Below are 26168 nucleotides of genomic sequence, written 5' to 3'. Positions count from 1 at the left end.
GTAGTTGGCGGATTATGTGAAATATTGGAGCACTGAGGAAATATACATGTTGAAATTGAGTTGGTTTTAACGCTGCTTAATGTGTGAGGAAAGCCCGAAGTGATGCAGGTTTTTATATACGCTAACCACTTTAGTGACACCCACGAGCACGGGTATGGTGCTGACAAACCCAGACACATATTCGGGAAAGAACCGAGTTTTGAACCCACGATCATAGGTTTCTGGATGTGCAACTCTGCATGGCGAATTGCGACGCCTTACGACTGGGCCACGCGTTCCAACGGTTCCCATGGTATATTAACCAATAGAACTTATAACACCCGCTTTAATGCTCCGCCAACACACCACGCTTGTGTGTAGATGACAACTGTGTATATAGCCTGAGTGTGACTAATGTATCAAATTTGCAGGTCACAGAATACCTCGATAACATGACAACATATCCAGTGGCCAATGTCGGGCTAATATATTAGGGACCCGTCACCTATTTTCAATCTTGGTCTAGATGTTATAATTAGTGTCACATTTAGATTAAGACATCGTTTCTGCATAATTAGACTAATTATTAATCGGTATATGAATATACATCATGATATGCGTTGTCAGTGCATAAAATGGTGTTTCTACGAACTTGAATCCAACTTGATAGAACAGACGTACCTTGTCCCTCTTTAACCATACGTATCGGTTACAGTAACCTTTGAGATTGAACAAGAGTACAAGCACCAAAAGGGTATACACAGCCAGTAAGTCAGTTCGTGAGATTCATTGGAGTTGCCCGTATTAAGAGAAAGTTGTTTTCGTACAATCTGGATTGTCGGTTAATCCAGACTCTGATATGGCGTGTGATTTGGTGACACGACAGTGGTTGTTGTTGTTGTTGCTGTTTAACGCCGCACTCATCAATATTCCAGCTCTATGGCGGTGGTCTGTAAATAATCGAGTCTGGACCAGACAATCCATTGATTGATATCATGAGCATCGATACACGCAATTGGGATACGATGACATCGATCAGACAAGTCAACAATCCTGACCATCGATCCCGTTTTACGACAAGCATAGTCGCTTTTTACGGCAAGCATGGGTTGCTGAAAACCTATTCTACCCCGGATCTTTACGGGTCGACACGACAGTGGTTAATATATGTACAAGGATTGTGTATGTAGGTCAATAACTGATAACGATTACATAGTTTTATCAGAGAAACTTAGATGCAGTGACTGTTGGTCCACATGTATGGCTAGCACAACCATAAAGTCCGACACGTGACGATAATTAACTACGTACTATATTATCTTCACAGACGTGTAGGGCATATCATTCAATAACGTACTCTGAGTAGATACGGTACAGAGTACGGGAAATACCAGGAGTATGAATGTGTATCTGTGAGCATTCCAGTGCACATTGATTTCCCCACCAACATGTGAGTTGTTTATCAGATAGCACCCTTTGTATGGGGCATTATGAATTTAGCGATCCATACTCTGAGCGCCACCCATGCGTAACATGCATTCCGTCCAATAGCTGTGTCAGATCCTGTTTTGAATCTCGACTGGAATGCCAGGTGTTGATAAACAAGTGTAGCTTACATTGTTGTTGTCAATGGTAGCTGCTGATAATCCATAGGGTCCGTTTCAAAATCCTTTGAGACTTTTATCATTTTTTGGTTCTTAATATTTTCAGGGAGCATTAATGTGTGATATAGTATTTTTTTAAATCAGCCGAGAAAACACTTATTCATTTGAAACTGAAACTTGCTGTCAGACAAGAGTTTAACCATTTTTTTTTCTAACGTCTCACTATACGAGCCCTGAATTATGTCAAGTCATGTAATAAATAAGGCAATAAAGCCCATCTGTTTAACATGGCAGCAGCCAATCAATTCCGTTCTTTTCTAACTTGGATAAACAAGCGTTGTCGCGTCGATATCAAAGTCCATGGTGAGCTGCATTCATGCAGCGAGGTGGTCGGGGTGACCTTGACCCCCAGAGTGGGTGCATGGGTGCAGCCCCAGACGACCAAACCACCATGACACATGCAATTGTAGGGTTGAGTCGTGAGTACCTCTTGCAATTGGAACTGAAGACTATGCCAGATTTAAAAGTATACCCTTTACGGCTCATTCATGTTCAAAATAACCTAGATACCCCCACGCTTATTCTTTCTGTTTACAATAACAAGACGAAACGACAAAAATTCAAACAGGCCAGCATCCCTCGATGACATCGCCGCAACATGACGCCGCGACATCACAGCTCGCTAGCTAGCTAGGGCAAAATATAGTTGCACATCTCTACCACACGTATCCAGGGTGGTGCGTGTGTGTGTGCGAGCGTGCGGGCGTGCGTGTGAGTGTGTGTGTGTGTGTGTGCGTAAAAATGAAACAAACAAGAAATGTTTTTTTTGGACCTCATGTTTGCAGTGTTTCGACGACTGTGTTCAGCCTATAGTAACGTTTTGATGATTAATTTCTTTATCAAATCCAATGTTCAAGTGTTCACTTTTTTGCCCGGTAGTGTATGTACTCAGTCACCACTCAGCGTGGACACACATCTTTTGAAAAGCGGAGCTGCTTTTTGTGATAGGGGAGCTGCGTATTGTGATAGGGGAGCTGCGTTTTGTGATAGTGGAGCTGCGTTTTGTGATAGGGGAGCTGCGTATTGTGATAGGGGAGCTGCGTTTTGTGATAGGGGAGCTGCGTATTGTGATAGGGGAGCTGCGTATTGTGATAGGGGAGCTGCGTATTGTGATAGAGGAGCTGCGTTTTGTGATAGGGGAGCTGCGTTTTGTAATAGGGGAGCTGCGTATTGTGATAGGGGAGCTGCGTATTGTGATAGGGGAGCTGCGTATTGTGATAGGGGAGCTGCGTTTTGTGATAGGGGAGCTGCGTATTGTGATAGGGGAGCTGCGTATTGTGATAGGGGAGCTGCGTCTTGTGATATGCAATTTGCGTTCAGTAATATTGAGTTAAAAATGAGTTAGTCACAGTTAGTCATGCGTCTAATTCTACTATACCCGATCCCCTGTAACATTTCCCAATGTATTAATGTAATGTTTACTCTACACCCACACCCAACATCACGCCACCTTCCGCTTACAAGAGCCTAACGTCCAAACCTCTCCTCCACAACGACTCGATCAATCATCTCGTCCGTGGAATTGTCCGATATTGAAGTTTCGACCTCATCTCAACTTCTGTAGTCTGTTTACAGTCCTTGAACCAATTTATTTTATCTTCCACCCAGCCTTCACTGTAAGGCAAAGGCTCCAAATGAAGCAAGTCTAGACTTTCCTCAGTTTCAGGTTCTGAATCTCCCATCTCACTGGGGCTCCCTTTCAGTTTAAATGGAGGTATTTGTTTCTATCAAACGTATATATTTTCATTGACTAAGCGTTCATCTACAACGTCTACTGCAACACCTACGCGCTTGCCTCATGCTATTTGTCTGGGATCGCCTCCGTGGTCTAGTGGTAGAGCGTCCGGGGATCGATCCCCGACCGAAAGACGTTAAAAGATTATACTTGTTGTTACCCTGTCTGGCGCTCGGCCTTAAGGGGACTGGTCGGCTCGAAGTCAGTATACTGTGTCTGAGTGGGATATTCATGTTAAACTGTGGCATGGTATCTCAGTGGGCTAGCGCTATAAATCGGTACCAGTCCCAAATAGTACAACAGACACACACACGTGCATACACGTCGCTATGTAAGTGAAAGAATCTTGGACGCGACGTTAAACCCTATTTCACCTTACCTCACCTCACCTCACCTCACCTCACCTCACCCCACCTCACCTCACCTCACCTCACCTATGTGTCTGGTTATATGTTGCAGGTAGCAACCTTGGCGTGGGCAACTGTACAGCATGTATATGCCACTCCCATCTAGCTGAGAAACGACTAATGAAAAAAATCATGCTTAAATCATATCTTGCCGTTGTACTTCGGGGCATTGTATCTGAAGACATTAAAATATATCTTGAAAGGGATCTTGTTATCTTGAACGATGCACAGGAAGCACGTTTCGTAACGTCGTCATTTTATGAGGGGTGGGTGAATGTAAATTTTGTTATGTCCCTTTTAGCAGTATTGCAACATTATGACTGCAGGTGGCACTTTATGTTGTACTGAACCCGGATGTACTCCACGTCTACCTATCACCGCTGTACCAGGAAGAGGCGCTTACAGCTAGCAATCACCCCGCATATACAGATAACATCATGTCACCTGCATCACTTCGGGTTTTCCTCCCACATTGACACGCCGTGCTATAACTGTAATACTGTTCAAAGCAGTCTTATACCAAACTCATTCACTCACTTCAACGTCGTCGTCTCTCCAGTCATTAACACAATGCTCTCATAAGGGGGTAGTGGTAACCCAATGGTAAAATGCAATCGAAGACGCCGTCCCTTACCTGCTATGCAGGATCCGCCCCGACAGGGGTCTTGTCAGACTGTTGATCAGTTTCATCGACCTGTGCCCTTTGGAGCTTTGCTATGCCGCATCAATCTACGCGCCAGGATGTAACCCAAATACTGTTCAAGGCGGCGTTAAACCTCACTCACCTTTACAGTAAACATGTTTCTTGTGAGAAATTACATGGATAGATATAGACAGTGTCACAACCTGTGAAGATCCGGGATAGAATAGGTCTTCAGCAACCCATGCTTGTCGAAAGAGGCGACCAACGTGATCGGATGGTCAGGTTCGCTGACTTGGTTGATGCATGTCATCGATCTACGCATTTGGGAAACGATGACATGCATGAACCAAGTCAGCGAGCCTGACCACCTGATCCCGTTAGTCGGCACTTTTTGGCGTAAAGTAACCCACACACATAAGTAAAACATAGCCCACATTTATCGTATATCCCAAAAGCGTTCTTTATTTCGATGGAACACGGGCCCAGTTGTCCCAGGCGCCACAATTCGCTGTAAAGAGTTGCGTCCCTTGTGCACACTAGAAACCAGGGATTGTGGGTTCGAATCCTGGTTCGCTGCGATTATGTTTCAAAGTTAGTCAGCGCTGGGATATTATTGTTTGTCCCCATAAACATGTATGAACGTATAACTAATTAGTTATTATGTTTCTTTCTTTTTTTCATGGGGCATCTAAGCCGCCGCGATTCGCTGCTACCCTTGGGCATGCGAGAAACCTTTGGTTGTGGGGTCGGATCCCGGTTCGCCCCGATATTATGTTTCTTGGATTGTCAGCTCCATACCATGCTTGTGGGTTTCACCGAAGTGGTAAACGTCTGAGGTCTTCATCACTTCGGGACTCCCCCCCCCCCCCCCCCCCCCTCCACACACACACACACACACACACACACGCACGCACGCACGCACGCACGCACGCACGCACACACGCACACACACACACACACATACACACACACACATTAAGCTGACACTCCGTGATACTGGAATACTGTTAATAGCGGCATTGGACCCAAGTCACCCACTCAGTCTTTCGTTTCGAGATCAGGCTGATCAGCCATGTCACACATGCACTCTTCTGCATAACTCAGTACGCAGGTATTGATTTGGTTCCTTGGTGATTTTTTTAATATATATTAACACAATCAATATCAATGAAAGAAAACATATCTGACAGAGTCAGACAGACTGGATACTGCACGGGCACCGTAACATGTTCATTATCACGTGGCTGTGTTATTTAGAAATACTTCCTAAATATCGACTGTTCTCCACGAACAGAGACTTAGATCGAAATCTGCATTCAGATGACCTGCACTAGTTTGCCCCCGAGGCTTAGCTGTGCGGCGATAGGAGACCGGGCAAGTCTAGAAGTTGTTGACGACGGCTGCCGAAGTCGGTCAGGTGCAGTGAGATCACATCGTACCGTAATAGACTGCGCGGTGGATTTATTGTTCAACCTTGAGGCTGGTCTGTTTGTTCATGATGTCAGAAGGTATCCAGATACATTACTAGGTATAAACTATGTGCTGCATATATACACCATCAGAAATTAATTCAAGATACAAAATAAATTTCAAATTCTCAGCCGAGTTGACCTAAAGGCACACACAATTTAATACGTACATCATGCGTCATACACCTCTTGTTCAGAAGCTGTTTGATCAAGGTTACAACATGCAAGGCCTCACTAAGCTTTCAATACGTTTCATGGTAGACAGGGGGCACGGGTGGCCCAGTCGTCTAAGGCGCCGCGATTCACTGTGCAGAGTTGCGTCCCTTGGGCACGCCAGAAACCTATGATTGTGGGTTCGAATCCCGGTTCGCCCTGATTATGTTTCTAGGTTTGTCAGCACCATACCCGTGCTCGTGGGTTTCACCGAAGTGGTAAACGTCTGAGACCTGCATCACTTCGGGCTTTCCTCCCACATTAAGCTGACACGCCGTGATATAAGTGGAATACTGTTAAAAGCGGCGTTAAACGCAACTCACTCACTCACTCATGGTAGACATGTGGAGGACATTCCAGATTGTGACGCATCAGTGACGAAAATGATGTCCGATGCAATTCCCTATTTTGACTTGTACCATATGTTCCCGTGTTTTGTTTAGAACAGTTGACTTGCCCCTGCATGTGTTTGTGACGGATGCCACCGGTGGGTCAGGATACGCTCACTTTTTCGTGAACACCTGGTATCGTCACTATTTGATAGTGATTCATAAACACATGCTCGTGATATACTCGGAATCGTACAATCGACTCTGCTTTTAGCAGAGATTTCTATTGAATATGGAAAGGGTTTTGTCGCTTCTATTTGCATGACCTCTTGGGACATCGTGGTAGATGGCGCAGATTCCTGATTCATGTAAATCCATATCTGTTACCTAAATTATCAACAATACCTAATAAACTGCCGGGCAAACCAAAGTATACACTTGAAAATAGGATTGACAAAAATATTACACTTAGCGTTTTCAAAACGCTACTAGACTGTAACATTCGCAGAAACATTCGTCGAAACACTCATGGTCCAAAATACAACTATGATAACCGTATTAAGTAAAACACAACTATGACACCCGTATCAAATAATTACAATCGAAAAACAATTTTTTGTTTCTTTTATTTTTTGCCAAACATGGGTGGTATATTTTCGTTTGCCCAGCAGTTTATTATATTGTCTGCTGTTTAACTCGACAATATTACAGCTATATGACGTAAATCTAACGGTCCTCTAAATCTTCGAATCGTGACCAGACAAATTCCAATGATTAACATCAAGAGCATCGATCTACGCAATTGGGAAACGATGACATGCATTAACCAAGTCAGCGACCCTGACCACCCGATCCCGTTAGTGGCCTCTGGCAAGCACTCTCGCCTCTTACGACACGCCCCACTGCTGAAGACCAATTCTAACCTGGATCTTCACGGATCACAGATGTATGTAATCCAGTGATTGATCGGGATACATGGCACGCAATCAAACAAATACACAGATCCTGGCCAAACGATCCTTTATGTAGCCTCTTAGACCAATTCTAACCCGGAATCCCCACAGACTGCTATTCGTTTTTAATGATTGTGTTTTGCATAAGTTTATATGTCGAGATTGTACACGCAACCTCTTGTAAGCACCGACTGTTATTTCCTTTCGTCCTCTCGAATGTGACGCAAAATTACAAAGTTGTTTGGCAGGAACAATAACAGACCATTAACGCGTGTGAAGTGCCGTGTGTGAATCATCTTTACTGCAGGAAGATGAATAGATTACGAGACTATCCAATTAACGAAAACAATACCAAAAACATCGGATTTGTAGAAACATCAGATGTTAATGTTTTCTTTCTGTCATATCTGTTGTACGTTTCGGGCTGTGGTCAAAACTAAATATCTTGGTGGTTTTTCAACTTGACACACGTGTGTAGGAAACAGAACACTTAACGTTAACCCCTTCTCACACGTTGTTATGTAGCTCACCTGCTAGGTTAACCCCTAGTTACAATATTATGTAGCTACATCTGTTACGTTAACCCCTAGTCACATTATTATGTAGCTTCAACTGTTACGTTAACCCCTAGTCACATTATTATGTAGCTTCAACTGTTACGTTAACCCCTAGTTACACTATTATGTAGCTGCAACTCTTACGTTAACCCCTAGTTACACTATTATGTAGCTGCAACTGTTACGTTAACCCCTAGTCACATTATTATGTAGCTTCAACTGTTACGTTAACCCCTAGTCACATTATTATGTAGCCTCAACTGTTACGTTAACCCCTAGTTACACTATTATGTAGCTGCAACTCTTACGTTAACCCCTAGTTACACTATTATGTAGCTGCAACTGTTACGTTAACCCCTAGTTACACTATTATGTAGCTGCAACTCTTACGTTAACCCCTAGTTACACTATTATGTAGCTGTAACTCTTACGTTAACCCCTAGTTACACTATTATGTAGCTACATCTGTTACGTTAACCCCTAGTCACATTATTATGTAGCTACATCTGTTACGTTAACCCCTAGTTACACTATTATGTAGCTGCAACTCTTACGTTAACCCCTAGTCACATTATTATGTAGCTGCAACTGTTACGTTAACCCCTAGTTACACTGTTATGTAGCCTCAACTGTTACATTAACCCCTAGTCACACTATTATGTAGCTTCAACTGTTACGTTAACCCCTAGTCACACTATTATGTAGCTTCAACTGTTACGTTAACCCCTAGTCACACTATTATGTAGCTACAACTGTTACGTTAACCCCTGGTCACACTATTATGTACCCTCAACTTTAATGTTAACCCCTGGTCACACTATTATGTAGCTTCAACTGTTACATTAACCCCTGGTCACACTATTATGTAGCTACATCTGTTGCGTTAACCCCTAGTCACATTATTATGTAGCTTCAACTGTTACGTTAACCCCTGGTCACACTATTATGTAGCCTCAACTGTTACGTTAACCCCTAGTCACACTATTATGTAGCCTCAACTGTTACGTTAACCCCTAGTCACATTAGGATATAGCTACCCCTGTAACGTTAACCCCTAATTAGGTATGAAAGGATCAACATGTTTGTGTTGCCTACACCTGTCCCTAGTTAGCCACACCTCTTGAACTCCGAATAATTACAGGGGCGGTCGGGTAGCCTAGTGGATAAAGCCTTCGCTCGTCACGCCGAAGACCCAGGTTCGATTCCCGACATGGGTACAATGTGTGAGGCCCATTTCTGGTGTCCCCCGCCGTGATATTGCTGGAATATTGCTAAAAGCGGCGTAAAACCATACTCACTCACTCACTCGAATAATTCCGTGCACGGATGACCCCAAGCCGTAGATAGAACCCCAGACAGTAAGGGCATGGCGATACGTAATGCATTGACGCTAGCTGAAAAATAATCCATTTTCTAGTTAATCAACAACGTGTCACTATAAAGAGAGGTTAGGAGTACGTTCAAATTCATATGAGCTATAGCAATCGATAAAATATTGTTGGTCTCGGGCAGGAAGCTCTACAGACTTGCACGGTCGGGCATGAGGGTCAACAAGTGATATTTCATTCAAGAACACTAGCTATGTGTACGACATGCGTTGGACATGCACTATATAGATGGACAACGTTGTTGTATCGTGTCGGTGTGATCAGCCAGCTTTAGTGAGTAGCAATTAAACTCCGAGGGTTTCTCTATCCTTAAAGTACTGGCTAACATGTCAATCACACCAGTCATATATTAACAATATTTTAGTAACAAACATCTAAGACAATTTTAGAACTATTTTGAACTCGCACACTCCTTCAATACAAACATCAATTCACACACGTACTACTGCCAAGACGTATCTATCTATTTACGTCTTTGACTACTGGCACAGACGAAGCATAGGCAATCTGACCCTGACCTGTGAACGTCCCTGATAGAATACCCTCTCCCCTACTGACCACTTACTGGTCATCCACGAACGTTAGAAGAGGAATCACGAGTTTGTCTGGCCGTATATTGTGCAGCTTCCGTAACCCTACAAGGGTTTAATCAATTAGCTACCGAGCGGACCGGCGGCTGCTTGACACGGCAGCTGTCTGAACACGAACACACTACTATTGGTTAAGACGTCGTTTGAGACGGTTTATATTCCGATTAACAAATGTATGCGTGGGCCAAAATACAAATACCATGGCTTAGATATGAGATATATGGCCATCTGATGAGTGAGTGAGTGAATATGGGTTTTTCTCTTCTTGAATCTATGCCGGCAAGTCAAAGGTTTGTAGCGAGGGCATAGGTTTTGGAGTTTCCTAATATAGTGGGGGAAATCGAGACCAAGGGGCCTTGTGTCATTATTTTTCAAGACGCTTTTCGTTCATGTTACGATCATCTTCACGAGGCAAGGGAGTTAACAGACTATAAAAGTCCAGTTTCCACCCTTGCCGAACCATGCCGGAATTTTGAAGTTATTAATCAACATCCGGTTTGTAAAATGCCGTGCAGATTTCTGTCGATCGCAGGATTTGCACAGCATGTGTACCGTCAACAGTTTGTTTCCAAATCTTTTCTTGTTTTTAATCAAGCTCCTCACAAGACTCGTTTTATTACAATAAAGATCCAGATCTTGATTATCGATCAGATCGTCTTTACTGGCGCCGCCATTTTGTTTGAGGCAAATGCATGTGATTGAGAGGTGGAATCTGACTGGTCAATAGGAGGGACATCGAAGGGACATAACTCGTAAAGCCACTGGTTAACTCCCTTACCTCCGGAAGATATGTTACGATTGTCATATTTGATATACCTGTATTTATTTCACGTATCTGGGAACTATTGCTTCCGTTTGTCTCTTCCAGCTATAAGTTTGACATCCGTTTCTGCCCTTAGGTCGGGAGTTATTGAATAGATCAGGTTGGTTCACGCAAGGGTAGAAACATTTTTAGCTTCTCCCACGTCGATTGTTTATATTGGATTTACTTTTATTCATTTAAGTATTCTCGTTTCGATATAGTCGTTTTCTCGAACCCCGTTATCTGGAATGTACTGATATCTCAAAGCTAGTTTCCGGCCCCGACCGCTTCAGTATATAAATTCAGATACATTTTCGAAAAATCATATATAATAATTTATATCGAATTCGAGGTAAAAATACACAGCGCTATCTCGAACCTTGGACTCGGTCCTAACTTCGCCTTCACTAAAGAATTTTGTACCTTTATCTCGAAATTATCATTTGTCACATTAACAGTCCTAAATAAACATATAGCAATTCACATAGCGGTTCCGAAAGCGCTTGTCAAACATTCAAGACGAACTAAATCTGATTTAGACCTAATTCCCCACACGAACACCATTAGAGAAACTATTAAACGTATTCCAATCAGTCGATCGTGTAGCTTCCCCAACATGGCTCCATTGCGGCCTCCGTTAATTACCTCGACCAGAAAAGCACCTTCTGTTCCAGACGTGTGACATGAGCAAGTCTAGTAACCTTAGGCTCGTGTCAGCGTTTATCATTTTGACCGATATTTACAGTACTGCCAAGTGTTGCCACTGGTCATTGATTTTACCGGACTGTGCAAACAATCTTATGTAACACGCGGGATATACTACTCAAACGAAGTTAAGGATCACCTTACATACCACGCTATGGTATATTAACTGTATTAATATTTAAGAACCTGGTGATCCTTAATTTCTTTTGAGTAGTATGTTTGAGGATAATCTCCATTTTGATGTACATAGTCGCAGACTTAACATGTACACTAACCAACACCTTGTTGGTAGGTGAGGTGTAGTACTTTCGTTTTTAATATAATCAGTGATGATATTGTTATTTTCTGATGTACACTCTCCAAAAAAAGAAACGAACAGGTAGATTTTTAGTAAATGTATTGTACCTTATAAAGTCGATATATTTAATTCAAAATCATAGATACAAATATGAAATTTTGAAGCTCGATAGTCACATGTTGTCGTTGTACAAAGGCATTGAAAACAGTTCATTGTCAGTTCACCGCCCCGGACAGCAATCACAGCTCTGCATCTCCACGGCACTGACTGGATAAGTGTACGAATTCTGTCCTGCGGAATTCTGCGCCATTCTACTTGTAACGCGTTGCCCAGTTGTGGGAGTGTCTGCGGCGTGTTCTGACGTTGACGTACACGTCGATCGAGTTCATCCCAGAGGTGTTCGATTGGGTTGAGATCTGGAGATCTCGACGGCCAGAGCAAGACGTTGATGTTGGCATTATGAAGGTTGTCTACCGTGACACGAGCTGTGTGCGGTGGAGCGTTGTCCTGTTGAAACAGCTCCCTCTGGCGGTCAATGATTGGAAGAAGGTGAGGTTGAAGAATGTAGCGATTTGCTGTCAAATTTCCCTGAACCACAACTACGTCAGTTCTCGCAAGGGTACACCACCGAAATTGTCGAATTCACGTACACAGTGTGGGGCAAAACGCTCATTTCGACCACGATGATCACGTTGTCTTCCATCTCTCAAATTCCAAGGCTGTGAGTTATGGCACAAACGCAAGCGTCGCTGTCGATGGATCTGTTGCAAAGCAGGGACGATAACTGGTCTTCTGGGTCGGATTCCGGCCTTGCGGAGATGGTTCCTGACAGTTTGGTAAGATATCCTCCTCAAACCAGGGATGCTTCCTGCAGTCTCCGTAGCTGTGGCATTGTGATGACGTAGGTGGAACAGTCGAATGTAGCGATCCTGTGCAAGGGTGGTAACTCTTGGTCGGCCGGTTCTCGGACGGTCTGCAGTGGAATTGAACTGTGTGTATCGGTCCCAAAGTGGCGTGCAACAGAAGACTGCGATTCCCCTCTTTGGATACGTCCTATGGCGATATTCCGATCGGCAGCCCTGAGTCTCGGCATTTTCGAACTTGAAAAATGAATGAATTGAATGACAAATTATTGGCTTATGCTTGCCTTTTTATAGCCATTACCACGAGTTACGAATGACCATAACTTCGACATGCATTTTGCTTTACTGGTTTCCTCCATGGCATTTTTAAACAAGTGTGAAAACAATGCCGTTTAAGACATTGCAAATCGACAACGGCTGCGTTTTGACGGACCGTTTGTCGAATATCAGGCCACAAACATTTTCCAATAACATATATCCAATTTATATACCGGATTTTTTGTGTAGTCAGGTTCAATGAACTACATACTACCTGTGCGTTTCTTTTTTTTGAAGAGTGTATATTTTACTGAGTTATGTTCAAGACAAAGTTCCTCCCCGGGAACATGTCATGTTTTGACTTTCCCTGGAACATGTCATGTTTGACTGACCCTCCCCTGGAACATGTCATGTTTGACTGACCCTCCCCTGGAACATGTTATGTTTGACTGACCCTCTCCTGGAACATGTCATGTTTGACTGACCCCCCCCCCCCCCCCCCCCCCCCCCCCCCCGGAACATGTCATGTTTTGACTTTCCCTGGAACATGTCATGTTTGACTGACCCTCCCCTGGAACATGTCATGTTTGACTGACCCTCCCCTGGAACATGTCATGTTTGACTGACCCTCCCATGGAACATGTCATGTTTGACTGACCCTCCCATGAGACATGTCATGTTTGACAGACCCTCCCATGAGACATGTCATGTTTGACAGACCCTCCCATGGAACATGTCATGTTTGACTGACCCTCCCATGAGACATGTCATGTTTGACAGACCCTGGATCTCGGATATAGCACCTGCCACAGTTCCCACTGGCGCAAACTTAACACCACACAATACGAACTAATCTAGACCGACATTTAATCCCAGAAATAAAGTTATCTTATTTAAATCTACAAAATACACAATAAAATACAAATAGAGCCCAGAACATTGCTTAATTTCAGGTTCGCCAAATCATAGTAGACTTAACTTCTTTTTTAATTGACAGACGAGAATTAATCTGCCACCAGATTCAAATGAGAAAAAAATGCCGATGATACGAGTAGCTACGTTAGTTGCATGTGTCTTTGAAAAAGGTGACGTATTTTTTACTCTTTATTAGATTTATAATGCCAAATCCACAAGACTTAGAATGTATGACGCACGCGGTTAAATCTAGAAATCAGACAAGTTCACAGCAATTTGTGTCATGAAAAAGCCTTAGTTAAGTGTATATTAAAATATATATTTTTTTGTTTTATTACCATTGACACAGAAACTGACACAAAAATATGTCTTATTGTTTTGAAATGGTTAGATGTTTATAAAGGAACCTTTCTACATTTGGCAAAGGGCTAAACAATGTACAAACCACCAAACAGGGGATGTGTGAATCTAGCGGTTATAGAATGTGTCTGTATATGTCAGGCATTTCGTACTCAACACGATACCACTACAGCGCTGGGGATTGTTTCAGATACAGTAATGGCTGACATTGACGAAATGATGAAATAATGTATTAATGACATCACCAACACGGTCACCCGTTACATGGTACATTAATATTAAAGGACACATGTATGTTATCATCCAAATCAGTTTAGTAGGAAATGAGTAAATATTATTATTTTGTTAATAAAATGAAATTTACCTTACAATTTTTAAAATAATTTTCGTGCTGTATTTGTGAAAATTAGACAACAGCTAAGAGGCATATGTTTCGTGAAATAAATGACATAGCCTTGATTCGTGATACAGTTGTTTTGGCATACTAAAACTTAACTGCCGGGGAAAAGAAAGTATGGAAGCTCAAAATGACACAAACAGGAAATGGTAATTTTATGGTGATGTATTTGATACTGGTACAATAGTTGTGTTTTTGACCTAACGTTTGCAGTGTTACGGCCACTGTTTTCAGCCTAGTAACGTTTTGATAACTATCATAATTTGGTTTCGGTCAAATCCAAGTTTCAAGTGTATAATGTCTTTTGCCCGACAGTTTACAAGATGTATTATTTTAATGCACTGTGGATATTGTCGTTCCTTGAAGTATTGGTGTAAAATAATAATTATGCCTGAACACCGTTTACCTAAGAAAGCCTACAACATGCGTGTACACCTCGATAGTCTTGGAAAGAACACATGGGCTTCTTGTATATGTTTCATCAGAAATGACATTCAGATATTTACGAAAGTTTAAGATATGATACTTATCGCCAGTTCAAGTTATTGCTTGAACCAGAATCTTAATTATCAAATTTACGGTACAGGATTTTTCGTAACATCATTATCCGTTTTAGATTTGGCCTGAATGATCTAAACATTAACACAGGGAGATTTTCATCTATTGAGAAATCCATAAGGTTATGCCCATTCTTTGACATTGTTGTCGAAGATGAATACTATTTTATGTTTATTTGCCGTATATACGAAAATCTAAGAAACAAGTACTTACCGCAGTGGTCTTTATCTCATTGTAATGCTATAAGAGTGTCTTCATTACTGTCCTGCAAGGATCTTCTAACACAATATCAACTGGCTTTGTACGTACATCATGCGTTCTTTGTTACGAGGTGAATTTTTACCTTGACTTTGTATCTTATAAAATATGTTGTATATGCGTTGTTTATGGGCTTGTGGCCTTTCATACAATAAAGAATTGAATTGAAACGGTGGATATTGAGTAACAAGTACTTTGATTAGTTTTGTTGGTATTTCGAATTCGTGAAATAATATGGCACTAATGAACTTAATTGTAAATTAACCGAGCATGAGAGCAATGCATAGGAACTTAATGTTGGAATGTCTAGAGTATTTCATTTTCCGCATTCTCTCCTGAGAACAAGGGGTGGTAGTACATTATGAATTTGTTGGAACTACCTATATATTCAATGTAAAAAACAATCCTACTTCCGTTCGTTGATCTAACTAGCAAACTGGCCAGATGCTTCCAATGACCATGCAATAAAGGGACCGACCATTTAATATTCTTGGGGTGCCTGAGATTTTGTATGGAGATTAGATATTTACAGCTTCAATGCCAAATATTTCTTTATTTAAAACTATTTATCTGAATATCTTTTAAAGACAAACGTCTTGCAACAATGTAAATTTTGAGGCAGGCAATTTCTTTCTTTTTGTCAAGTCTGAAGCTTATATATTTTTTCAAGACCTTTCGGGGACAAGTTTTGTTTACGATAACATATCGAATGGTTACGGAAAGATACGAGTGGTGACGAATGTTGAATGATGGAGCATCCTTGTAATCGCAACAAGACGACATTGGCCACAGCACCAAAATATAACTTTACATAATGTACATTAAAATATAGAATTACTGCTGTATTATCACACTAGCAACCCAGAGGATTACCCAAATCAGGCTAAAATTATACTATACTGAGTAACATTTCATAAATTTCTACATATAGATCATATTGTTGGCATTGACACATTACTAATGGTTCAACAACCATGTCGTAGTTGCATTTATTTTTAATTAGGTCTGAAGTCTGTGAACAATCCATTGCTGCAATCATCCAGGCAAATGTTCAGTTCTAAAGGCCCACCGGTTTCAATGTAAAATTTAGTAGTTTATTGCCTCGGCCTTAAACCCAAGAACCTGGTCCGAATCCTCACATTTGTGAAACCCAATCTTGGCATCCGTGACCATGATATGGCTGAAATATTGCTAGGGGTTGTGTAAAACCCACCTCAATCAGTCACTAGGACCCCAGTGAAGATCCGGGTTAGAACCGGTCTTCAACAACACATGCTTGTCATAAGATGCAACTAACGGGACCAGGTGGTCACGCTCCCTATGGTTGATGCATGTCATCGTGTCCAATTAGCGTATGTCAATCACTGGATTGTCTGGTCCAGACTTGATCATTTACAGACCGCCGTCATAACATTCTAGAAGAAAACCATTCCTGTGCTCGTGCATTAAAAAATCACATAAAATAAAAATGTCATGCGTTTTTCAGAATTATGCATGATGCTCGCATGAACAAACACTTTGTCATGATTACCCGTGATGACCTTGACATTGCACGTGTAACCGGCCATTGCAAGCATACAATTTCCTTAGCAGAAAATTCGTCACACATTTACAATACACGTGGGACCGAGTCACAGAGTAAATTGTTTAAAGTGTTTTGACTGACAACACTCGTAAACGTTATGCTACGCCTATTTGAAATTAAAAGGTTGATGCAACTGGAATTCTTGAAACCGGAAGTGCACAAAACCTTGTTTCAAGGCGTTTTGGTGTTCATCGTACAGTCAGGATCGGTACGAACGGGGTCGAATCAACAGGATCTGTGCCAACACACTGGCTAGACCAGGGACCGAACACGATTAACCTCACGTCGGCAAGATAATCATCATCTTTCCGAGGCAAGGCAGTTAACTGAGTGTAAAAGTTCAGTATCCACACTTGCCGAACTGGGCTGGAATTTCTGGGTTCCATCGTAGCGCCTCCAGTTGATATTACGAGTAATGTCCCTTCTATGCCTCTCCTATTGACCAATCAGATTCCATCTATCTCTTGATTTAAAAACTTGGCGGCGCCAAGTCAAGACAATCTGATCGATAATCATGATCTATATTGTAAGAGAACGGGTCTACCTCGCGAAGTGCATCAAATCGCGTGAGCACCTTGATTAAAAACTTGTGAAAAGATTGGGAAAAGATCTGTCGATGCCCAGTTGACGGTACACATCTGTTGCAAATCCTGCAGTCGACCGAAATATGCAGGTTGAAATCCATGTTGTTTACGAACATGATGTCGATTTCGTTACGCGATTTTGTTTGGACCATGCATAGACTCGTTAGTCCAGCCAAAATATAACTCCATAATTCTAGCCTTGTTCGGCAAGGGTGGAAAGTGGACATTTACAGTCAGTTACCTTCCTTGCCTCAGGAAGATGGATAATCATATCCGTTTGGCTCACCTGCGAAATCGCAGCCACACTGGCTGTTAAGTGTATAAAGGGCTGTGGGGAATCCGAGCATAACTACCTACAAATTTGCTGCCACGTCATCGAACCACTCTACTGGCATGGTCAAGACAACATACGAGGTTCAAGTTACAGGACTGTAGGTTATTCCTCTTCACAGAGTCCAGTTCATCTTGACAGCAGCCATGGTCTTCAGCATTTTTATTGACGACGGATGGAACGTTGCACTGACGTCGTTTACGCCGACTCCCGGTCCAAGTGCGACAGGCCTTGGTCCAAATCTGGAATGACATCCTTCAAGCCTTCCTCTACCTACCCGTCATTGAAGCGCCGTTGTCAAGCTTGTGACACTGCTTATAGCGGCTCACCTTCAGCCCGAGTTGACGTTTACAGAGGACATGTTATGAAGAATTTATGTTTCAAGGACATCAGTACTGGGAGTGAGCGTTATTAAGGGTTTCATTATGTATTTTGCCTACCTTATTTTAATTGAGTGACATTTATCCTAATTTATGCCCAGGGCTTAAAAACGAAACTGGACGATAACATTAGGAAGAATGAATACCGGTACCCCAAAACGATACTAACAAATTGAATAAAAGAGCAATACTTTAACATAAGACATGATTTTCTTTTTCAACTTGAAAATAATAATTCAAGAACACTTTCAAAATTGAAATCACAGCTGTTGAAAATGTAATACCAACCCAATATCGCAGTTATGTATGACTGTCGTATGCTTTTATAGAATGTCACACTGCGATATGGGTCCAGTGTGGCTTGTAAAAGCGGAAAGCTCTAACAGCCCTTAAGGTACAGTGTTGGTGCAAGTTGGCTATACAACATCCGGTAAGGTATATCAATCATTTTTTTTACAATTTAAGTTACGCTCATGGGCTTAAAAGCGGTTTTTATCGTTTTTAAGCTCATGAGATAAATAAAGAGGGAGCTTAAAACTGCAGGCCCCCGTATTTCGTTCTGTTGCAAAATCGTTCTTTGTTTGCTTTTATTCATGATTTCCCGTGATAGTGGTGCACACGCTAGTACTGCAGCAATATTGCTCACAGGCAATGGAGAACCTAAACGTACCCTTCAGAACAGGTGCGATTAAATGTTTAACGCGTGGACTTTGCACCCGCCAGATTATCAAACTAGACATGTTCCTTACGTTCCATTTCTTAAATTGTATTTCGCGAACGATTTTATCTTTAACTTTTTATCTCGACATGGACTTTGATCTCGCAAACATAGATTGTAATCTAGAATATGTGATGTAATGTCTCAGAACAGTTTGCCATACGAAGAGTGACCTCACAAACGTGTACACCTGTGAGGAGGTGGCCATTTGATATTCGGGGGTAGCGGTGAGGATTGATTTTGAATGGAGACTCAGCTCTTAGATACAAATGCAAAACCAGTTATTTTGTTATCAAAAATATGAGTCTCTATTTAAAAAAAATAGAAAAAAACAGTTTTGCAACCATTTGTAGTTTTGCGCTTTCTTTTCTTCTCAACTGAGTAAAGTGCCTCTCCCTCCCGGAATATCGAATGGTCAGTCCCTCAGCTGTCAATTCAATAAAACTACATAACTGTCACTCTATAATGGCTGGATACTGTCATAATAAGGCTACCAAACACCAACATACTCTAAACCTATTATAGCGCATATTTCTTGATGGGGAGTGAGGGGTGTTGGGGGTGTTACCCGAGTTACCCTTCCCAGCCCTAAAACACACACACACACACACACACACACACACACACATCTTGGGTCATGATGTTGACCGACATTTTCTCGCTGGATCTGTTCTGATGTATCAATGTGTGGCCTACTGTCAGATTGTGATTTCCCGCTTATTGACGCCTCATCACATTGGGCATCGTAATATGTTGGTCGGTACCATGACACGCCAGCAGTAGAGATACAGAGCCTGACCAGTCCATACAGTTTCTCGTAACCTTTGACAAGTAATTAAGTTTGGGTTACCAATTCTAACCCAGGTCCACACTGGTAGGTAACAAATAACATAGTTTGGGACTGGTGATATCAAATACATGCATTGGACGCCTATATAAACGTACAAGTGAGTAGGTGAGGTGAGGTGAGGTGAGGTGAAAAAATGGGTTTAAAGGTCAGTTCAAGATTATTGCACTTACAGGATGTGCATGGACTGTGTATGGCTGTTTGTGCTCTTCTGGACTAATGCCGGTTTTGTAGTACTAGCCAAGAGATACCATGCCGCAGTTTTAACATGGATACCCCACTCAGACACAGCATGCCAGCCGACCAGGCCTTGTTTTGCCCCCTTAATGCCAGGCAGGGAAACTTTTAATGTCTTTAGACATGTGGCCAGATCGAACCAACCACCTCCTGCACTCTGTGGAGGGCTCTGTCATCTACACCAGGGAGGATATCCAGTGAGTGGGACTGTACACAACTATGAGGGCTAGCTCACCACAAAGATCTGCAATGTGGCCAGTCCTGGGGTAGACAAACTAATGTCCTGTATTGTAGTGATGTCTGAGTGAGTGAGTGAGTGAGTTTGATTTTATGCCGCTTTTAGCAATATTCCAGCAATATCACGGCGGGGGTCACCAGAAATGGGCATCACACATTGTACCCATGTCGGGAATCGAACCCGGGTCTTCGGCGTGACGAGTGAACGCTTTAACCACAAGGCTACCCGACCGCCCTAGTGATGTCTGAACCATTGGACAGTCTTCACACAGTCATTTCAGTTGTCACCAGGTGGTAATGCAATCATTCAGGACATCCATAAAGACATAGTGGTTTAAACATGCCCGAGCTGGTATTATGCAACTGGGTCAGAAGGGTGGTGTTTTCTTTAGATCGATTTACAAAAGATTTCTATCAATAATTCATTACTGTTACTAAGTTAATGACAAACATTTTTTTTTACATATTTAATTTTCCTACATTTCGAAATGAGTCCGATTGTCCCAAAACACTTTTTGTTAGGCATCAGATAATATAATTGAATCCTGCATTTTGTCATGAGAAGGTCGCTTGCTCATGGAGTCAGTGACTATGGTTTTATGCCGCTTTTAGCAATATTCCGGCAGGGGACACCAGAAATGGGCTTCACATTTTGTACCCATGTCAGGAATCGAAACCCGGGTCTTCGGCGTGACGAGTTAACGCTTTAACCACTAACGCTACCTGACCGGCCCAGATTGCTCATGGAATGACATTATGGTTATATAAATGTTAACCTCATGTCCACATTGGTGATTCATGACACTGCTATTGTTTACGTTCAGCATGATTACTATTAAGGAATTAAACTAAATTTATATATTGCTGTTTTATTTCTGTTGGTATTTTATTGACAATGCAATATTATAATGTACAACAAAACATTTCCCAATGTCAACATGACTGAACAACAATGTATATTTAGAAACAAAATAGTTCACATTCCTCTCCACATCTTATATGGGTGGGATGAGTTGATCCATGATCGTCTTGTTCTATGTCAACTCATATTACACCATTAGCTGGACACCACCAGTGCTGTGGTATAACATGTATAGCACATGATCTGTCACAATGAGATTCCATGTGTTTTGGATTGCATGGGGGGTGATTGGATGAAGTGCACTGTGATAATTCTTCTTATATCCGTCTCTTCTGTGTGCTGATGTATAACACTGAAAATAGAAAAATTTCATTTAATCTAATTCATTCTAATGAAGTACATAAAACATCTCTTTTGACATACACCTCAGGCATCAAGCAATGTCAAACCAAGTTCCCTTGCACAGTACTGGTTTCCTACAAATTGTAATTCTGTTTCCAAATAGGTGAATACCAACAAGAAACAAATGTGTCTGCCCCCGAGTAATACCGTCTGGTTTTATTTAGCATGTGTAGAAGACCAATCACAGCAGTCACCTGAGAAAGTGCTCTAAGGTCCTTTCTAATTGGACAATCACCAGTGTTGTCCTTGTGCATACCATCGACTGATTGTTACCTGATCCGAAGCTCGACCACAACAGGACAAAGTGGGCACTAGCCTAAAGCTAGCAATAAATCCCAATGTTCAGCTTCTTAGATAAGAAGGAAATTCTCATGCTAGATAGCTTGCTGTGCTATACTTGTATGTCATTGTTATTCTGTATTTCAGATGTATGTATGTATGTATGTATGTATGTGAGTATGTATGTATGTATGTATGTATGTATGTATGTATGTATGTATGTATGTATGTATGTATGTATGTATGTATGTATGTATGTATGTATGTATGTATGTATGTATGTATGTATGTATGTATGTATGTATGTATGTATGTATGTATGTATGTATGTATGTATGTATGTATGTATGTATGTATGTATGTATGTATGTATGTATGTATGTATGTATGTATGTATGTATGTATGTATGTATGTATGTATGTATGTATGTATGTATGTATGTATGGTCCTGCTTTCTGCAATATTTCAGGAATATCATGGAAAAGGACCAAGCCTCATACTTGGAAGTTCCCCACTATGAGCTGTAAGTCTAACCCTATGGCATCCCTGTAATTATTAAACTCATTACATGCTAAATAATATTATGCACTAATTGATTCAGCAAACATAATAAATGTTAAAGTTTGGGAAAGAGAGAAAGAATTCAAGTTACTGTTACAACCTCTGCTATGTAGCGTTTACAAAAGAACACCCCATCAACATTGAAACCAATACACTTAATCACTTCAATCCTGCACATCAAGATGCTGTTCATAAGATAAAAGACAACCCTTATCTAGGAATGTTGAAACCTATTACCGTTATTCCCTCTGATAAAAGCATCGCCATATTTATTTTTCAGCTGTCCATTGACATACTCCTCCGTCTGTTCCAAGGCAATGTTCATGTAGCCATCCAAGCATGCCAACACTCCTACAACACAACACACATGGATGTGATAACATTTGACAAAATAAAGCCAATATCACAGAAGGGATTCATTTCAACCTGCTCAAAGGCTGATGAGCTGCAAGTTGGCAGCAAATAATGTCAGTAATAATTCCCCAAATGGAACACAACATGTCCCAAATCCTGATAATTGTTAATAAATAGTGATAAATTATCAATAAATATCAGAGAAGAAATTTTGAGCAAATGCACACACAAAAAGTCTAAAAGAAATCCACATACTCAGGGTATTTCAGCCCACTGGTGACTGGTGGCACATTTATGCATGGATTACTTTGTGGACATTTTAAGATATAACAAACAGTTGCTTTCCATCTTCGGCAATTGACTCGATTGACAAAACGAAGTCTGTTTTGGTAAATCTAAACTTTATTTCACCACAATTGTTTATGTAAATCATTACTTCTGCAAAAAGCAAAAATTTAGTTTGACTTGCAGTTATGACATGCTTGTCATCATTAATAAATACAAATAAAATATCACTATAAAACCACTCCTCTTGTCGCCTTACCTCGATAATCTACCCCGGAGTTCAGCTTGACCATGACAGGACGACCAATAATTTGTTTCAGGAACTCACTGGGTGTCTGCTTTCGACTCATTTTTGATCAACTGAAAGAGAAGTGCAATGATATGATGGGTGAGTGAGTAAGTGAGTAAGTGAGTAGTCTTTGATGCTGCTTTGAACAGTATTAGTAATACCATATTCGACATAATAAGCGCCCCACTCTAATAAGCGCCCACGGCGATATTCGCTAATAAATTTGCCAGTGAACAATCCTAATTAGCACCCCTTCCAATTGATCAATGTACACAAGACTTATATATTCGCTTAAAATACACACTCATCTGTTATATGCACACTTAATTATGGGCAATTAAATTCTGGAAAAATATATCTGTCGTACATAAACATTTCAGGCTGCCAGCATAAACCACGAAATTTACCTTTTAATTCTGTTTTTTTCCACTAAAATAATATTCTAATAAGCATGATAAGAGCCCCCTATTTCCAATTTTGAGAGCGCTCTGGGCGCTTATTACGTCGAATACGGTATCCTGTGTGTCAGCCTGACACTTACCACTTTGGAGAAAACAACAAGCATGGGTATGGTACTGACAAACCAAGATCATAATCAGGAGATTCTAGTATTCGAACCCATGATCATAGAACACCTAAGTGATGCAACACTGCACACAGTAAATTGTGACGCCTTTAAACTAGGACATCCATTCTCTCCCAGTGAATCCAGCATGGATGGCACTATCCAGCATGGATGGCACTATCCAGACAGCTTGAGCCAAGTCTGTCTCATGTTAAAGGTGTCCTGGTTTAGTAGAATTTCAGGCTGTTTACAACTGTACTCTTAGGTTACAACTGTATGGTAGGGCTGAGACTGGTAACTCGGGTACCCGGGTCGGGTAGGTCTTGAGTAGGACCTGGTTACCCACAGTACTAACCGGACCCGTGGTTTGTCACATGATATATAGTTTAATGACAAAAGTTATCTAAAACTCTATGGTTACACTACATGTCACTAATGTTCACATTTCTCTCTGACTATGCACCAATTCCTTCTAACCTTTGGTTTGAATAAAGATAAAACTTCAGTCAACTTCAGTGTGTGCATGTCCAGATCGTTTTATACATGTGTCCAAATACATTTTGCTAGGGCTACAGTCAAACTATTCTTAATCGGATAATTTGTACCTAACTCTTGAGACCTACAGCGGGTACCCGGGTAGGGTATAGTAATAGCGGGGTGGGTACCCAGGTGGTAGGGCTGGGACGGGTAACTCAGGTACATTTTAACCCACAAGATAACCCGGACCCGTGGTTAGTAGCGTGGTATATTGTTTAATGACAAAAACTATCTAGCACCTTGATTACATTACAAGTCAGTAATTTCTGCATTTCTTTCTGTCGCCTCACGCATTCCTTCTGACTTTCATATGTTTGAATTCAGTCAACATCAGTGCCTGCATGATCAGATCGTTTTGTATGTGTATCTTAATACATTTTGTGAAGGTGACAGTCAAACTATTCCCAATTGGACATTTTGAACCCATCTCTTGAGACCTACAGGGGGTACCTGAGTTGGGTACCCGGGTAGTACATCTGGACTCGTCCCAGCCCTACTATCAGGTGTCTTAGATTGCGTTATAGTCGCAAAGGATATACATGAATTGCTGTAAGTATCAAGTGTATCTAGTAGGGTACACACAATGTGCTGATCTCTGACCATGCAATCTGAAGACAGGGAAAATCTACTAATGAACAAAATAGTTATCAAAACAAAATGCTCACCATGCCTAGAATGCCTACATTGAACTTTTATGTAAATTGAGCTTCTGATTGAACACAAATTCATTAACGGCTTGACTTCAAACCAGATTATACCCTGGTACACAGAAACATGAAAGCAAACTCAAAAATTCCAGTTTTCCTGAAATTGAACTTTTGGCAGGGACTTGTGTCATGTGTATATTTCCTACTTCACTAAATTCATTGGGAAGAAAGGCTTTGAAGTTTTTAGAATGTGATGAACTTCATATGGAACAAGATTTCATGAGAGTTGTATCCCGTAGTTTTAATTGATAGAATGGAGAGAACCACAATGATTCCATTTGAATCAAAATTTTAAACAACACAAAGTGTATTTAGCTTAGATTTCATTTGATCTCATTGCATGGTGAATAAAAAGTAGCATTGCCAATCATGTCACATTTTATAATTGATTAATTCTTAGATTCAGTTACTTCTATTAGATATTTGATTATTCTAAATATTGTGTTAACGATAACAATCATCCAAAGGCCCCTGAAGCAGGATAGCTATAATACTGAAACACTGGACCCATAGTCTATTTCTATATACATCGGTCCGGTGTTTCAGCAATATCATTATCCAGCGTCAGGGGCATGTAGTATCACCTTCTAAATTTGAACTATTATTGTGTTGGTCCACTAGTTGAGACTTCAAAATAAGTCGGCATGCCATTTTGTGAAATCGTTCCAAACACAGTCAAAGAATATATCTGAATTTTCTGATATCCAGAACTATGACATCTATTTACAGATCAGAAACTACTTGGCAATATAATCAAGTTCGCGTGTTCGAACAGCCTAATCATTGTGGGATGAAATGTGAATCAAATTGAACCATGTGCAGTTGCCTTGCGTAACATAAATATTGATAAAACTCGAAAATATGTTTGCCATAGCCTTAAGTTATCTAATTCGTGGTTTTGCATGCGTCAAGTCAGAGTTATCAACCTATTCTTACATGTCCGTAAAAGAAGAATATTGGCGTGATGTTTTCTTTTCACAAAACGAACCGGTGATCTAACCTCTCGCGAGATTTGAAGCAGGTGCCCGGTGAGCTGTATGCATACCATGTGACTAATCACGCGAGA

General features: G+C 41.2%; 2 protein-coding genes across 2 annotated transcripts in view; both read right to left on the bottom strand.

Moving 5' to 3' along the window:
- The window catches only part of LOC124150081 (nucleolar protein 6-like), a 44769-nt gene extending 40156 nt beyond the window's left edge, over positions 1-4613 (bottom strand). The window contains exon 1 of the mRNA XM_048399716.1: positions 4420-4613. The gene's annotated coding sequence lies outside the window, so the exon portion shown is untranslated. The remainder of the gene's footprint in view (positions 1-4419) is intronic.
- Positions 4614-21113: 16500 nt separating this feature from the next.
- Positions 21114-26152, bottom strand: LOC124150083 (U6 snRNA-associated Sm-like protein LSm6). Its single transcript, XM_046521990.2, has 4 exons — positions 26039-26152; positions 23264-23364; positions 22603-22716; positions 21114-21474 (listed from the first exon to the last, which is right to left on the bottom strand). Exons 2-4 carry the CDS (start codon positions 23352-23354, stop codon positions 21440-21442), a joined length of 240 nt encoding a protein of 79 aa, XP_046377946.1. The 5' UTR covers positions 23355-23364; positions 26039-26152; the 3' UTR covers positions 21114-21439.
- Positions 26153-26168: the final 16 nt, after the last annotated feature.

Source organism: Haliotis rufescens, unplaced genomic scaffold (genome assembly GCF_023055435.1).
Source record: "Haliotis rufescens isolate VD_foot unplaced genomic scaffold, xgHalRufe1.0.p SCAF_1, whole genome shotgun sequence".
Classification (NCBI taxonomy): domain Eukaryota; kingdom Metazoa; phylum Mollusca; class Gastropoda; order Lepetellida; family Haliotidae; genus Haliotis; species Haliotis rufescens.
This window is presented reverse-complemented; position numbering and strand designations above follow the sequence as displayed.